Below are 17,206 nucleotides of genomic sequence, written 5' to 3'. Positions count from 1 at the left end.
GGGATTACGGGCGCCTGCTACCATGCCTGGCTCCTTTTTTTTTTTTTTTTTTTTTAGTATTTTCAGTAGAGAGGGGGTTTCGCCATGTTGGCCAGGCTGGTCTCGAACTCCTGGCCTCAAGTGATCCTCCCACCTCAGCGTCCCAAAGTGCTGAGATTACAGGCGTGAGCCACTGCACTTGGCCTCTCTCCCTGTATCTTCATGTATCTTCAAAGCCAAGAAGGAGTTTCTGTCCCTTTGGTTAGGGTCGGGGTCCCAGAGGTCCAGGGTCAAGGCTACGGCCGCCTCTCAAGGACGTGCATCCCTGCAAGAGGCTGCATCCAGCAGTCATGGAAGAGGCTCCGCTGGGGCCTGCTCCAATTCCTGCTGGGGAAAGCAAGTGGAGGTGCCCCTTGAAGAAACGGGGATGCCACCAATCTCAGGGGTTCTGTCCTGGCCTGCGGCCCTGGATGGTCCAGCCTCTGCTGGGATGGCAGCAGACGACGCCCTTCTTGGCTGGAGCTGAGGGTCGGGGTCCCGCTTCCCCAAAGGCCTAGCCCTGGATTCCAGCCACAGGTTCTACTGAGCAGCGCCTGGCGCTGCCCCGCCCCTCCAGGCCTGGCACTCGCCCTCAACAAACATGGCGCAGAGGGCCTCACGCGCATCACTCGGCAGGCGCCTCACGCTACAGGCCCGCAGGGCTCCCCCTCCTCCTCGCTGCGCCGCTCTCATCCTCTCAGACTGGCTGACAAGATAGGGAGCGGGAAGTATGACCTGGCTGGTGGCGGTGTCCTGGGCGGCTCTCAGGGGCTGTTGTGTGGCTGCCCGCAGGAGCTGCTGGGCGGGATGCTGTACACCCGGGAGAGCCGATCGCTGGAGTGCAAGGAGCTGGACGGCCTCTGAAGCTTCCAAGCCGACCTCTCCGACAACCCACGCGGGGGCTTCCAGGAGCAGAGGTACCCACGACCGTTGCGAGAGGCGCCCGGAGGCCCTGCGTTGGGAATGGCATAAGCCCCGGCGCCCTGCAGCCTCCTTCACCTGAGTGCCCCAGAGCTGGGGGCCCGGAGGAGGTTAAAGGTCAACAGGCTTGGGGGCGCCAGGTTGGAGGACGGGGGTATGGGGGTACTAGGGGGACCTGGAAGGGCCAGGGCGGAGGAGGCAGGAGGAGGAGGAAGCGCTCCTGTCCAGCCGCGTCCCCAGGCGAAGGCTGAGCCTGGTCAGTGTCCTTTCTAACATTCATTTTTAATTTTTGAAATGTTTTTGAGACTGGGTTTGGCCCTGCCGCCCAGGTTGGAGCGGAGTGGGGCAATCCTAACTTCTGAGCTCAAGCGATTCTCCTGCCCCAGCCTTGCAAGTTAGCTGGGGCCGCCATGCCTAATTAAAACAAACAAACAAAAAACAAAGAAAAGAAACTTGGTGGGGCTTGGTGGCTCACGCCTGTAATCCCAGCACTTTGGGAGGCCAAGGCGGGCGGATCACCTGAGGCGAGGAGTTCAACACCAGCCCAGCCAATGTGGTGAAACCCCGTCTCTACTAAAAATACAAAAATTAGCCAGGCGTGGTGATGAGCACCTGTAATCCCAGCTACCTGGGGGACAGAGGCAGGAGAATTGCTTGCACCAGGAAGGCGGAGGTTGCAGTGAGCCGAGATCAAGCCACTGCACTCCAGCCTGTGCTATAGACTGAGACTCCGTCTCAAAACAGAAATCAACTTTTTTGTTTTGTTTTGTTTTTTAAGATACAGGGTCTCACTACGTTATCCAGGCTGATCTCGAACTCCTGACCTCAAGCCATCCTCCCAGGTTGACTTCCCAAAGCGCTCATTACGGGCATGAGCCACCACTCGTCAGGCCGGAGCAGCAGGCGCTGCACAGAGCTGGGCCCGGGGATGGCGAGAAGGGGACAGTTTAGACATTCTGAGGTCGGCTCTGCTGAGGGGAGAAGGTACCTTGGTTTTCAGGGTTCAGATAGAGGACAGACTGTGACATCAGGCCAAGGACGCCACCCCTGTTGCCCTCTTGACTTGGATGTGGTCAGCAGAGAAGTGGGATCTGGTGAGGTCTGGGCCGCGTTTGCTTGATCTACATCTTCTTTTTCTTTTTCTTTTTTTTTTGAGACAGAGTCTCGCTGTGTCACCCAGGTTGGAGTGCGATGGCATGATCTTGGCTCACTGCAGCCTCCGCCTTCTGGGTTCAAGCGATTCTCCTGCCTCAGCCTCCCGAGTAGCTGGGACTACAGGCGCCCGCCACCGCTCTCAATTAATTTTTGTATTTTTAGTAGAGATGGGGTTTCACCATATTGGCCAGGCTGGTCTCGAACTCCTGACCTTGTGATCCGCCTGCCTCTGCCTCCCGAAGTGCTGGGATTACAGGTGTGAACCCCCGTGCCCAGCCTACATCCTCTGTTTCTGACTTTGTGGTATTCAGTACAAGAGAAAGAGAGGAGAGGGCTGGCTGCCAGCGTGGTCCTCACTCACAGTGTCCTAAGCAAAGCTCTCCCATCCCCCTAACCAGCCTTCCTCCCTGTGACAGGCAGTGGGTCATTTGCATCTTAGTCACAGGTCTGAACCTTCTTGCTTTTGGCTGGGATGTGCCCCTGGGTTCACCCCTGTCTCGGGAGATACTGGGTTCCATCCGCTCCAACGAGGATCTCTGGGCCCCACTGGTCCAGGTGTACAACCTGCACTGGCAGTTGACCTGTCATCAGCAAGTTATCTGTCTTTTCCGCCAGGTGTCCCCGCTATGTGTTAGGGCTTGTGCTAGGCCTGGGGGCACAGCTGTGCAGCACACTGGTCCCGGATCCCTTTGGGGGCCTAGGAGCTGAGCCCGGCCCTTCTCTTCACAGTCGGGCCCCACCTTGTACATACTGGTTCCCTCCATCTTCATCGACATCAGCCAGGACTGGCGGCTGTGGTGTTTTGTCAGCTGGGTGTGTTACGAACGGGAGGTGACCCTGCTGGAGCGATGGATCCAGGACCTGTGCACAAGAGTGGTGCTGAGGATTGGCAGTGCCCACTTCTATGCCATCGTGGTCAGTGCGGCCAGGAGCAGGTAGGGTGGGTGGGTGGGCACAGCTGCTGAACAGCATGGGACCCTCGGATGCCACCCACAGCCTGTCTCCTGGGGTGGGACAGTGGGGGGCCTTACCCTGCCCTGGGGGTTGTGCCCTGTGTAGGTGGATAAGCGGCCTGATCTACCCCACTGGGATGTCTTCCCGTCTGGCTGGCAGGCCCCTGAGCCCCATGCTGCAGGTTATGTGAGGGAGTGCCTGATAGCAGAGCCCCTCCTCATGCCCCGACCTGCCACTCCCTCCCCATGTCTCCTATGTCTGCAGTGGGTGAATGGGGTCGACACGCTGGAGCATGAAAGGGGCTACCTCCCCTTCAAGGCTGACAGCAGCAGCCTGTTCTGGGGGGGGTCCCTGCCCTCCTGCCTCTGCGTCACTGTCGTCATCAACAACATGCTTGCCCCCCCACCCTGCCACCAGGGACCATGTGTACATGACCAACACCTCCAAGTGGATACCATCCTGCCTCCACTGCACGCACCCACCTTCCCACCCCACCCTGTGGTCTTCCTGCCCGGGACAGGGTGGCCTTCGCAGAGAGGAGGCCCTGATCTGGGAGGCAAGTGAGCTGAGGGCAAAAGACCCATGGCAAGGGCCCAGCGAACCACAATCCTTCTGCCCTAGGTATCCCAAGGGTTACTTTGTCCAGAACACAGACTTTGACTTCTTCAACTATGCGGGACTACAGCGGTCTGTGCTTCTGTACACGACACCCACCACCTATATCAACATCACCGTCACCACCGGTGTGGAGCGAGACAGTGGTGAGAGCTTCTGGTAGGATCCTCCCTCAGCGGGGCCCCGGGTGACTCTGTTCCCTGTTTGGAAAGCTCTCCCAGGAAAAAGGTTCTCCCAGCATCTCTAAACCTTCACAGGTTCCCATCCACCTACGAAACTAAAATCCAGGCTGTCTGAGCGGGCACGGGCTCCCAAGATCACCTATGTGGTTGATCTCGCTTGGAGAAGAGGGGTCTGGCCCAACGTCACATAGCTCAGGGTGGCAGTCCTGTCCCTTCCCCACGGTGCTGCTCTCACTCTAGCTCCCCTTGATATACATCGTGCTCAAGGAACAGGCAGCTTCAGGGGGCCGGGTGCGGTGGCTCACGCCTGTCATCCCAGCTCTTTGTAAGGAGGACTTGGTAGGAGGATCACTTCAGGCCAAGAGTTCAAGACCAGCCTGGGCAACATAGCAAGACCATCAGCACAAAAAATTTAAAAATTTGCCAGGCACGGTGATGCGTGCCGGTAGTCCCAGCTGCTGAGGCAGGAGAATCAGTTGAGCCTGGGAGGTCAAGGGTGCAGTGAGCTGTGACTGTGTCACTGCACTCTGGTCTGGGCAACAGAGGGAGACCCTGTCTTTTTTATTTGTATTTGTTTTTGAGCTGGAGTCTCACTCTGTAGGAGCCCAGACTGGAGGACACTGGTGCACTCTTGGGCTCGCTGCAACCTCCGCCTCCCAAGTTCAAGTGATTCTCCTGCCTCAGCTTCCCAAGTGGTAGCTGGGATTACAGGCACCTTCTACTGCATCCAGCTAATTTTTGTATTTTTTTAAAGTAGAGACGGGGTTTCACCGTGTAGGCCTGATTGGTCTTGAACTCCTGACCTCAGATGACTCGCCTGCCTCGGCCTCCCAAAGTGCAAGAATTACAGGTGTGAGCCACCGTGCATGACTGGGATACCCTGTCTTTAAGAAAAAAAAATTTAATTTTTTTTTTTTTAAATATATCCTTTTCCTTTTGTGAGGGGAGGCCTTGTACTGTCGCCCAGGCTGGATGGCAGTGGTGCAATGATTGACAGCTATTGTGGGGCCGCAGTTGTCAGTTTCAAAGAATTTAGGCTGGGTGTGGTGGCTAATGCCTGTCATCCCAGCACTTTGGGAGGCCACGGTGAGCGGATCACTTGAGCTCTTGAGCTCAAAAGTTCGAGACCAGCCTGGGCAACATGGTGAGACCCTGTTTCAAAAAGAATAAATAATTAAAATAAATAAAGAATTTAAATAAGAATCATACAGCAAAGGTGATGCAGCATAGAGCAATTTATTGTAAAGGGAAAAGTATTTTGCAAGTGAAGTGCAGAATAGCCCAGGCACAGTGGCTCATGCCTGTAATCCCAGCACTTTGGGAGGCTGAGGTGGGTGGATCACTTGAGCTCAGGAGTTCAAACCAGCCTGGACAACATTAGGCGGGTGTGGTGGCGTGTGTCTGTAATTCCAGTACTAGGGAGGTTGAGATGAGAGAATGGCTTGAATCCAGGAGGTGGAGGTTGCGGTGAGCTGAGATAGCAACACTCAATTATATAATCCCAGGTGCTCAGGAGGCTGAGACAGCGAGACCCCATCTCAAAAAACACAGTGAAGTAGCAAATATGTGCTTCACCCTGAGAGAGAGAATTCGGGGCAGGCTGCTGGTAAGGATGAGAGAACGCTGATTATCAGTGGGGAAACTCCCTTTCTGGGAGTCTTCCATGATGAATTCCTAAGGAGCTGGAAGAGGTGTTACTCTAAGCACGTTCTGGGTCATCTTCTGGCTGCACATGGGTTGTAGCTGTACATGCTTGTTCACACATCACACGTCGTCTCAGTGCCATGGTTGGCACTTCCGAAGGACACGGTCAGTTCCTTGACTACCTACTCTGCCTCAAGATTGTAGCTCACTGCAACCCCAAACTCCTGGCTCAAGCAATCCACCCCCTTCAGCCTCCCAAGTACCTGGGGCTGCTGGGATTGCAGGCAAGCACCACCATGCCCAGCTAATTTTTGTTATTTTTAGGGAAGATGTGGTTTCCCTATGTTACCCAGGCTGGTCTTGAACTACTGGACTCAAGCGATCCTCCCACCTCAGCCTCCCTGTGTTGGTGTGTTGGGATTGCAGGTGTGACCACTGTGCCTGGCCAAAAACATGTTTTTTTTGTTTTGTATTTTGAGACAGAGTTTTGTGCTGTCACCCAGGATGGAGTGGTACAGTGGCATGATCTTGGCTCACTTCAACCTCTGCCTCTACTAAAATATGAAAATTTGCTGGGCATGTGTAATCCCAGCTACTTAGGAGGCTGAGGCAGGAGAATTACTTGCACCTGGGAGGCAGAGGCTGCGGTGAGTTGAGATCATGCCACTGCACTTCATCCTGGGTGACAGAGTGAGATTGTCTCAAAACAAAATGTTTTTTGTAGAGTTGGGGGTCTCACCCTGTTGCCCAGGCTAGTCTTGAACCGGACTCAAGTGATCTTCTTGCCTTAGCCTCCCAAAGCGTGGGGATTCTAGGCATGAGCCACCTCGTCTGGTCAAGGAGAAGGCCCAATTTTGAAGGGCAGGTCCCAGGGTCAGCCAGGAAAGGGCAGAGCCTCTGATTGCTGCTTCTCTGCTTGCAGGCCCCGAGGCGGCTGCTGGGGTGCACTGGGGGTCTTCCTGCTGCAGGCCAGGCCAGGCCAGATGGGGCTCAGGCTGTCAGGGTGCTCACACCTGGCGCTTTGGCTGTCGTAGGTGTGGCTGACTGCACAGACGTCACTGGGGCCTTTTTCTGACTTCTACACACTCGCTGTGGCGATTCGCACTGTGGCTGTCACCGAGAGCCAGTTCCTCATCAATGGGAAACCTTTCTATTTCCACAGTGTCAACAAGCATGAGGATGCAGATGTGCACTCGGGCTCCTGGGTCCTCGTGGGGGCTGCTTCTGGTCACCTTCCACTTTCGCCTTCCCTGTGTCCCGCAGTTCAGGGCAATGAGGCAAATGAGCTTCCCTGTGGCAGCTAAGGGTAATGAGGCAAATGGCTCCAAACCACCCTGCTGTGGAGCTGGTGGTTGGGCTGGAGAAGGGGACTCATCGGGTGGCTTTCCAGGGACCTGGCTCTTGGAGGGGTCCTGGCTCTTGGAGGAAGTGCAGCTTTGACAGGGATGGGTCACTTGACTCTGCTGTCCCCTAGATCTGAGGGAGGGACTTCGACTGTCTGCTGCTGGTGAAGGACTTCAACCTGCTTCACTGGCTTGGTGCCAACGCCTTCCGCACCAGCCACTATCCCTGCACAGAGGAGGTGCTGCAGATGTGTGACCAGTATGGGATTGTGGTCATTGATGAGTGTCCCACTGTGGGCCTGGTGCTGCTATGAGTCCCCACCACGCAGCTGCTCTGCCTGGCCAGCCTGCGGGCCACACTGTGACCCTCCGTCCCTTCCCTCCTGGCCCCCTGGCAGCTCTTCAACAATGTGTCTGTACATCACTACGTGTGGGTGATGGAAGAACTGGTGCACAGAGACAAGAATCACCCTGCCGTGGTGATGTGGTCTGGCCAGGAGCCTGCCTCCTACCTGGAATCTGCCGGCTACTACTTCAAGTGAGTGTCCCCTGCCTACCCTGGGCTGGATCGCGAAGGAGATCCTGGCAGGTGGCAGACTGGGGTAGGCGTGTGCTATCCGAGATCAGCGTCCTGTCCCAGCCCAATGGGAGGGCCGTCCATACCCAGACAGTTCAGGGAACCAGATATCTACCTCCCCAAATTGTGGTTTTCTTTTTCTGTGTTTTTGAGATGGAGTTCTGCTGTGTTGCCTAGGCTGGAGGACAGTGGTGAGATCTTGACTCACTACAACCTCAGCCTCCTGGGTTCAAGTAATTCTTCTGCCTCAGCCTCCTGAGTAGCTGGGATTACAGGCATGCATGAGTGCATGCACTCGGCTTGTTTTGTTTTTGAAACAGGGTCTCACTTCGGTTGCCCAGGCTGGAGTACAGTGGCATGATCTTGGTTCACTTCAGCCTCAACTTCCCAGGCTCAGGTGACCTTTCTGCCTCACTCTCCCAAACACTTGGGATTACAGATGTGTGCCACCCATGCCCAGCTAACTTTTGCTTTTTTTTTTTTTTTGGACAAAGTCTTGCTCTGTTGCCCAGGCTGGAGTGCAGTGGCATGATCTCAGCTCACTGCAACCTTAACCTCCCAAGTTCAAGCGATTCTCCTGCCTCAGCCTCCCAAGTAGCTGGGACTACAGGCGCGTGCCACCACACCTGGCTAATTTTTGTGTTTCTAGTAGAGATGGAGTTTCACCATGTTGGCCAGGATGGTTTCTGTCTCTTGATCTTGTGATCCGCCCGCCTCGATCTTCCAAAGTGCTGGGATTACAGGCGTGAGCTCCTGTGCCCGGCCAACTTGCATTTTTTAGTAGAGACGGGGTTTCACCATGTTGGCCAGGCTGGTCTTAGTGTACTGACCTCAGGTGCCTGCCTTGGCCTCCCAGAGTGTTGGGAATATAGGGTGACCAACTGTGCCTGGTTAATTTTTGTATTTTTAGTAGAGACGGGGTTTCGCCATGTTGGCCAGGCTGGCCTCGAACTCCTGGCCTTCAGTGATCTGCCTGCCTCAGCCTCCCAAAGTGCTGGGATTACAGGTGCAAGCCACCATGCCCACCCCCCTTTTCTTCTTTACAATCATGCCATTCTAACTCAGCGTTCAGAGGTGGAGTTTTCATTTGTGGTAGAGGCAACAAAGGTTGTAGAAATGCTCCTTGAGGCAGATGCCACACCCTGATTTCATGGAGTGCTTTGGGCTGAGCCAAGTCTGCAGCAGGCGGAAGGCTCTGAGATGTCATCCCAGCCTGGGCAAAGGACAATTCAGGGCATGGGGGCACAGGAGTGTGCTCAGCAGGACTGGGCGGACAGGCCCTTTGTTGGGAAGGTGAAGAGTACAGCCTTCCAGGTGTGGGTGCCTGAGGCTTCCAGACAGGCTTCTTTGGGAGGTGATCAGAGGAGATGCCTGTTTTCCGGGGCAGGAATTGGAGGGAGCGCCCAGGCTGGAGAGGTTCAGTCAGGCTGTCACAAGACTTTGAAGCTTCCCATCTCAGAGCCTGGCTGTTGGAGAGCATGGGTTTGGAACTTGAGGCTAGGGGGTTCTGTTCTGTCCAGTGCCAGGCACAGCCTTTGGATGGGCAGAGCAACGACTGGGGGAGGGTGTAAAACAAAAGAAATGAAGTGAGGAAAGAGAAGAGGAAAACAGGCTTCAACAACAGTCTAGGCCGAGTGCGGTGGCTCATGCCTATAATCCCAGCCCTTTGGGAGGCCGAGGTTGGTGGATCACCTGAGCCCAGGAGTCTGAGACCAGCCTGATTAACAGATAGTGAAACCCTGTATCTACTAAAAATACAAAAATTATCCGGGTGTGGTGGGGGATGCCTGTAATCCCAGCTACTTGGGAGGCTGAGGCAGGAGAATCTTGAACCTGGGAGACGGAAGTTGCAGTGAGTCAAGACTGCAATTTTACTCCAGCCTGGGCAACGAGTGAAACGCCGTCTCAAAACGACGACAACAACAACAACAAAAAAGAGGCCAGGTGTGGTGGCTCACATTTGTAATCCCAGTCCTTTTCGAGGCCAAGGCAGGAGGATTACTTGAACCTAGGAGTTTCAAGCCACCCTGGGCAATATAGCAAGACCCCATTTTTACAAAAAATTAAAAGCTGGACATGGTGGCATGTCCCTGTGGTCCCAGCTACTCAGGAGGCTTAGGCAGGAGGATTGCTTGAGCCCAGGAGATCGAGGCGGCAGTGAGCTATGATCATGCCACTGCACTCCAGCCTGGGCAACAGAATGAGACCCTGTCTCTAAAAACAAAAACAAAACAAGAGAACAGGACCATCACTCACAGCACCTCTGCCTCTGCCCTACCTACTTGAATGAGGAGCAGGGCATCTCAGCTGCTCGGAGCAGCCCTTGAATGAGCCCCAGCTATTTCTGGGGTCCTCAGACGAAACCTCCCATGACCAAGTCATACCCAACATGGGCCTCCTCCCCTGTTCTGGCCCCCGCTCGGAGATGCTGAGTGACAGAGGCTCAGGCTTCGGGTGTTCCGGGCAAAGCCTCACCCCCGAGGCCCCAAAGCTCAGACCCAGTCCTTGGTTCACACGGCCCCACATCCGGCCTCTTTTTCCCTTAAGACTGATTTCTCCTGGAAGATCACTAGATCCCTCATTCAGGTGGAGTGCTGCAGGACGACACTTTTTCTAGGGGTGACCCAGGCCTGCAGCAGTGTCATAGACAGGCTTACCCGAGCCTCCACCTGAGCCCCTGCTCCTCCTCTCCCACAGGGAGGTGGAGGTTACAGTGAGGTGAGTTCACGCCATTGCCCTCCAGTCTGGGCAACAAAGTGAGACTTTGTATCAAAAAAAAGTAGGGGGCATGCAGGCAGTGTAGGCAGATAAGGGCATGGACGAAGCTGCCTCATTGCCACCTTCCTGCCTGGCACTCAGATGTCATTCCACCAGGCCCACGAGGCCTCCGGGGAAAGCCATGTTAATGGCTGAGACCAAGGGGGTTGCCCTCAACCAGCTGTCACTGCAGGAGCTGCAGAGCATTGGTCGGCCCACCCCCTTCTCCATGCTGCCTCCTAGGAGGTGAGCCTGGTTGCCTGGAGCCCGGGGTGGCCCGGCTCCCTGGCCCACCTCTTCCTTTCTTCAGCCTCCTGTTCTTAGGCAACATGAGCAGCATGTGGGACTATAGGCACAGCATGGAGCAGTATGGTGCCCTGGATGGCACTGCATGCTCCAGCATTGATTGGCAGATCCTCCAGTTGCGGGCGCTACTGCAGGCACAGCAGGCCTAGGTCCTCCCGCACCTGCCCCCAATTAAAATGGGAGTGGGAGGAGGCTGCTGCGTGTTTCCTGCCCCAGCCTGGCTCCCTCATTGCTGGGCTTTCTGGGGCTGGCTTGTGGGGATGGTCAGGGACTGGAGAGGCAGAGCGGGGTCTCCTGTAATCCCAGCACTTTGGAAGGGCAAGGTGGGAGGATTCTTGAGGCCAGGAGTTTGAGACCAGCCTGGGCAACACAGGGAGACCGTGTCTGTGCAGAATAAGATAGCCCAGCATCGTGGCCCATGCATATAGTCTCAGTTGCTTGTAAGGCTGAGGTGAGAGGATCACTTGTGCCTAGGAACAGAGGCTGCAGTGAGCTGTGATCACACCACTGCATTCCAGCCTGGACAAGAGTGAGACCCAGTCTCTTAAGAAACTAAAAATAAAAAATTTTAAAAAAACTGGAAGTGGAGAAAATTGGGCAAGGACTGTGAGAGTCATAGATGGGAAGGAAAGAGGGGGCTCCCATCACAGCCTCTGCCCTGTCCAGGCCCCATCCCCTTAAACAGGGTATCACGGTGACCTCCTAGCCCAGGAGCGATGACTCACGCCTATAATCCTAGCACTTTCGGAGGCTTGGGCAACATAGCAAGACCCGAGCTACCACATTAAAAAGGAAAAAAAAAAAAAAAGCTAGCCAAACTGGGCAGGTGATTCACACCTGTAATCCCAACACTTTGGGAGGCTGAGGTGGGGGGATGACCTGAGGCCAGGAGTTCTAGACCAGCCTGGCCAATGTGGTGAAACCCCATCTCAAACTCATCTCGAAAAAAAAAAAAAAGCAGTGAGTGGCGGCACACACACCTGTAATCCCAGCTACTTGGGAGGCTGAGGCAGGAGAATCGTTTGAACTCAGGAGGCGGAGGTTGCAGTGCGCCAAGATCGCCCCACTGCACTCCAGCCTGGGTGACAGAGAGAGACTGCCTCTCAAAAAAAAAAAAAAAAAAAAAAAATTAGCTGGACATGGTGGCAGGTGCCTGTAATCCCAGCAACTCGGGAGGCTGAGGCAGGAGAATAGGTTGAACTCAGTGGTCGGAGGTTGCAGTGAGCCGAGATAGAGTCACTGCACTCCAGCAATTCTGAGGAGACAAGAACTAAACATAGTATGGTCTCCTGGATGAGATCTTGGAACAGGAAAAGGACATTAGGGGAAATAGTAAAGAAATCTGAATCAAGATGAACCTTAGTTAATAATAATGTATCAGTATTGGTTTATTGGGGCCGGGGATGGTGGCTCACATCCTAGCATTTTGGGAGGCTAAGGTGGGAATATCCTGTGGTCTGGAGTGTGAGAATAGCCTGGGCAACATAGCCAGACTGCATCTCTCTAAATTTTTTTTTTTCTTTTAGTTAATCAGCATGGTGGTATGCACTTACAGTCCCAGCTGCTAAGGAGGCTGAGGAGGGAGAATTGCTTGAGCCCTGGAGTTTGAGGCTGCAGTGAGGTGTGACTGTGCCACTGTGCTCCAGCCTGGTCAATAGGGCAAGACCCCATCTCTCCAAAAATTTTTTCATTAAAAAAAAAATTTTTTTTTGAGACAGAGTTTCGCTCTTGTTGCCCAGTCTGGAGTGTAATGTGGAGATCTCGGCTCACTGCAACCTCCGCCTCCTGGTTTCAAGTGATTCTTCTGCATCAGCCTCTTGAGTAGCTGGGATTACAGGCATGTGCCACCATGTCCGGCTAATTTTGTACTTTTAGTAGAGACAGGGTTTGTCCATGTTGGTCAGGCTGGTCTTGAACTCCCGACCATTAGGTGATCTGCCTGCCTCGGCCTCCCAAAGTGCTGGGATTGTGAGCCACTGTGCCTGGTCAGAAGCCAACCTTTTATATATCTATGCAGATGTGTGTGACTATATATTTATCTATATCTGAATCTGTATATCTCTCTTACTAGTTCTACTTCTCTGGTTTGAACCCTAACACACCTAGTTTTTTTTTTTTTTAGTTGGCGTCTTACTCTGTCACCCAGGCTGGAGTGCAGTGGTATGATCTCTGTTCATTGCAACCTCCACCTCCTGGGAACAACTAGTATTTTATAATCTGTTAGGAATTCAAATGTTTTTCAAAAGATCAAAGTACATATTTAAATACATTTCAAATACAAACTTTTAAAATCATATTATGAAGCATTAAGTAAAATTCTACATTATTAGGTCAGGGACAGTGGTTTAGGCCTATAATCCCAGCACTTTGGGAAGCCAAGGCAAGTAGATTGCTTGAGCTCAGTAGTTTGAGACCCCCCTGGGCAACATAGCAAGACCCTGTATCCACAAAACTAGAAAAATGAGCTGGGCATGGTGGTGCATGCCTGTGGTCCCAGCTGTTTGGGAGGCTGAGGTGGGAGGCTCACTTGAGTCCAGGAATTTGAGGCTGCAGGGAAGCATGATTGAGCCATTGCACACCATCCTGGGTGACAGAGTAAGACCCCGTCCCACCCCCCAAAAAAAGTTAACATCACTATATAATTGTACTCTAAATTATTAGCAAAATGAAAGAAAATTAAGTATTATTTAAAAATAGGCAAGGTGCAGTGGCTCGTGCCTACAATCCCAGCACTCTGGGAGGGCAAAGCAGGTGGATCACTTGAGGCCAGGAGTTTGATACCAGCCTGGCCACCATGGTGAAACCCCATTTCTACTAAAATTGCAAAAGTTTGCCTGGTGTGGTGGCGCGTGCCTGTAATCCCAGCTACTCAGAAGGCTGAGGCAGGAGAATCGCTTGAACCCGGGAGGCGAACGTTGCAGTGAGCTGAGATGGCGCCACTGCACTCCAGCCAGGGTGAAGGAGGGAGACTGTCTCCAAATAAATAAATAAATAAATAAACAGTTGGTTCAAATGGACATAAAGATGGAAATAACAGACACTGGGAACTCCACATGTGGGGAGGGAAGGAGGGGAAAGGGTTGAAAAACTACTCATTGGGTACTATGGTCAGTGTTTGGGTGATGGGTTCAATAGAAGCCCAAACCTTAGCATTTTGCAGTGTACTCATGGCACACACCTGCACATGTGCCCCATGAATCTAAAGTTTAATACAATAAAAATAATTAACTTAGTGCAATAGACAATTATAGACGTTTAATCATAAAACACAAGATAAAATAGCACTGATTTTTTTTTTTTTTTTTTTTTTTTTTTTGAGGCAGTCTCATTCTGTTTCCCAGGCTGGAGTGAATTGGTGAGATCTCAGTTCACTGCAACCTCCATCTCCTGAACTTAAGCAATTCTCGTGCCTCAGCCTCTCCAGTAACTGGGATTACAGGCGCACACCCTCCGCCTCCTGGGTTCAAGTGATTCTCTTGCCTCAGCCTCCCGAGTAGCTGGGATTAGAGACACCCGCCGCCCTGCCCGGCTAATTTTTGTATGTTTAGTGGAGATGGGGTTTCATGATGTTGGCCAGGCTGGTCTGGAACTCCTGACCTCAGGTGATCCACCAGCCTTGGCCTTCCAAAGTACTGGGATTACAAGCATTAGTCACCGTGCCTGGCCAAATATTTTTCTTTAAGCCCTTCATCTTTAAATAATCCCATTTCACTTTGATAACTTTGAGATTATCTGACAGACTTCTTGGGGGAAAGGTTAGGACTGTAATCTTTTTATTGACAGCAGGCAGTGTGTTTTGTTCCAAAAAAATTGTTCTGCTTTCTTTTGATCTTTTGTTTTCATAATGTATGAATGGGGATTTTTTTTTTTTTTTTTTTTGAGACAGGGTCTCACTCTGTTGCCTAGGCTAGAGTGCAGCGGCGTGATCGTGGCTCACTGCAGCCTCCACCACCTGGGTTCAAGTGATCCTCGTGGCTCAGCCTCCTGAGTAGCTGGGATTACAGGTCCACACAAACACACCCAGCAAATTTTTGTAATTTTAGTAGAGATGGGGTGTCAGCATTTTTGCTGGCCTGGTCTCAAACTCCTAACCTCAAGTGATCCGCCTGTCTTGGCCTCCCAAAGTGCTGGAATTACAGGTGTGAGCCATTGTGCCTGATCTAGATGGAGATTTTAATCATTCCCCAAAATCAGTTTCAATTCTGTCATGCTCATCTGCTTCTTCAAAAAGTCTTTGAACCAGAGTTAAGTATATTATTATTACATCAGTAGCTGGGCGTGGTGGCTCACGTCTGTAATCCCAGCCCTTTGTGAGGCCGAGGCGGGTGGATCACCTGTTAAGAGTTCGAAACCAGCGTGGCCAACATGGCGAAAACCCGTCTCTACTGAAAATACAAAAATTAGCTGGGCATGGTGGCAGGTGCCTGTTGTCCCAGCCACTCGGAAGCTGAGGCACGAGAATCACTTGAACCCGGGAGACAAAAGTTGCAGTGAACCGAGACTGTGCCACTGCACTCCTGCCTGGGCGACGGAGGGAGACTCCCCACTCCCTCTCAAAAAAAAAAAAAAAAAAATTATTATTGCATCAGATGCTCTGCTTTGTCGGTGTTATCTTCTGACTCTTGAAGATAGTAAAGTATAGAAGTGTGAAATATGGACAAATTATTATTGTTATTCATTATTATTATTATTTGAGACAGAGTCTCTCGCTCTGTCACCCAGGCTGGAGTGCAGTAGTGAGATCTTGGCTCATTGCAACCTCTGCCTCCTGAGTTCAAGTGATTCTCCCTCCCGAGTAACTGGGATTACAGGCTTGCGCCACCACAGCCGGGTAATTTTTGTATTTTTAGTAGAGACGGGGTTTTGCCATGTTGGCCAGGCTGGTCTTGAACTTCAAACCTCAAATGATTCACTTGCCTTGGTCTCCCAAAGTACTGGGATTACAGGTGTGAGCCACTGCACTCAGACTGGAAAAATTATTTTTAAATTAATTAAGTGTATCCTTGTTCAATTTGGAATTTTAGTGAATCAAAGAACTCCATGGATAGTCTCAATACAAAATAATTCAGATTTCAGATTCAGGCCAAAACAATAGTATTACACCAGCAAAAATACCAGTATTTCCATATTTAAAGTGAGCACAGCAGGCTGTGTGTGGTGGCTCATGCTTGTAATCCCAAGACTTTGGGAGGCAGTGGTGAACGGGTCACTTGAGGCCAGGGGTTTGACACCAGCCTAGCCACCATGGTGAAACCTTGTGTCTACTAAAAATACAAAAATTAGATGGGCATGTTGGCATGTGCTTGTAATCTCAGCTTACTCAGGAAGCTGAAATTTGAGAATCACTTGAATCCAAGAGGCGGAGGGTGCAGTGAGGTGTGAGCTGAGATGGCACCACTGCACTCCAGCCTGAGAGACAGAGTGAGACTCTGTCTTAAAAAAAAAAAAAAAAAAAAAAAGGCACAGTGCATAAGGATACTGGAAAACGAGAATGCTGAAGACCAAGGTAGAAGGAGTAGGGTGGAACATAAACAGAATACATTCTCAGTGAATGCTTCTTGAATAACTCCATGGTATTTTAGACAGTTACCCATCTGCCCTAAAACAGACCTAAAGCTAATGAGTGAGTTTCCTTGCTCTAACGGAACTAATTAATGTTTTTTTCCTGAGAGCTACTGTGTGGCCAAATGGGCATTATTGAGTGAAGACTAGCTATGGGCAACATTCTGCTAGGGTTTTGTTATTTCTTTCCTTTTTTTTGTTTTGTTTTGTTTGTTTGTTTTGAGACGGAGTCTCGCTCTGTCACTCAGGCTGGAGTGCAGTGGCTCAATCTCGGCTCACTGCAAGCTCCACCTCCCGGGTTCACGCCATTCTCCTGCCTCAGCCTCCTGAGTAGCTGGGACTGCAGGCGCCCGCCACCATGCCCGGCTATTTTTTTGTATTTTCAGTAGAGACGGGGTTTCACCGTGTTAGCCAGGATGGCCTTGCTCTCCTGACCTCGTGATCCACCCACCTCGGCCTCCCAAAGTGCTTGGATTACAGGCATGAGTCACCATGCCTGACCAGGTTTTGTTCTTTCCTATTTTTTTTTTTTCAGTGACAGGTCTCACTATGTTTTCCACACTGGAATGCAGTGGTGTAAACATAGTGCACTATAACCTTGAACTCCTGGGCTCAAATAATCATCCTGCCTCAGCCTCCTGGATAGCTGGGGCTACAGGTGTGTATCATCATGCCCAGCTAATTTTTTTTTTTTTTTTTTTTTTTTTTAATTTTAAGTTTTTCTGCAGAAACAAGCTCCTGCCATGTTGCCTGGACTGGTCTCCAATTCCTGAACTCAAGTGATCCTCAAGTGCCAAGCCTTTTATCACATCTTGAAGTCTGTAAGAAGTGGATCATCTCTTCTGGCCGGGCGCAGTGGCTCATGCCTATAATCCCAGCACTTTGGGAGGCAGAGGCGGGCAGATCACGACGTCAGGAGATGGAGACCATCCTGGCTAACATGGTGAAACCCCATCTCTATTAAAAACACAAAAAATTAGCCAGGGTGGTGGCGGGCACCTGTTGTCCCAGCTACTTGGGAGGTTGAGGCAGGAGAATGGCATGAGCCCAGGAGGCAGAGCTTGCAGTAAGCCGAGACCACACCACTGCACTCCAGCCTGGGCAACAGAGCGAGGAGACTCTGTCTCAAAAAAAAAAAAAAAAGAAGTGGATTTTTTCATAGACCAGAGCTT

At 51.8% G+C, this 17,206-nt stretch overlaps 1 protein-coding gene across 19 annotated transcripts in view; it reads left to right on the top strand.

Moving 5' to 3' along the window:
- Positions 1 to 17,206, top strand: part of LOC112423549 (putative inactive beta-glucuronidase protein GUSBP11) — an 87,558-nt gene that overhangs the window by 65,157 nt on the left and 5,195 nt on the right. For 8 of the 19 annotated variants that reach the window (XM_071080240.1, XM_071080241.1, XM_071080239.1 and 5 more), the window contains 8 exons: positions 811 to 935; positions 1,718 to 1,900; positions 2,824 to 3,029; positions 3,670 to 3,809; positions 4,600 to 4,695; positions 6,652 to 6,795; positions 7,231 to 7,370; positions 16,752 to 17,045. In XM_071080240.1, the coding sequence (XP_070936341.1) occupies positions 1,811 to 1,900; positions 2,824 to 3,029; positions 3,670 to 3,809; positions 4,600 to 4,695; positions 6,652 to 6,795; positions 7,231 to 7,370; positions 16,752 to 16,817 (882 nt within the window). In that variant the 5' untranslated portion in view covers positions 811 to 935; positions 1,718 to 1,810 and the 3' untranslated portion in view covers positions 16,818 to 17,045. Of the gene's footprint in view, positions 1 to 79; positions 936 to 1,717; positions 1,901 to 2,823; positions 3,030 to 3,669; positions 3,810 to 4,599; positions 4,696 to 6,651; positions 6,796 to 6,963; positions 7,371 to 16,751; positions 17,046 to 17,206 lie in introns of those variants that run through there. The other 11 variants (XR_011613977.1, XR_011613978.1, XM_071080246.1 and 8 more) reach the window with 7 other exon arrangements.

The sequence above is a fragment of the Macaca nemestrina genome, chromosome 15 (genome assembly GCF_043159975.1).
Source record: "Macaca nemestrina isolate mMacNem1 chromosome 15, mMacNem.hap1, whole genome shotgun sequence".
In the NCBI taxonomy this organism is placed as follows: Eukaryota; Metazoa; Chordata; class Mammalia; order Primates; family Cercopithecidae; genus Macaca; species Macaca nemestrina.
The sequence above is the reverse complement of the archived record's forward strand: the minus strand, read 5'-3'. Positions and strand labels throughout refer to the sequence as shown.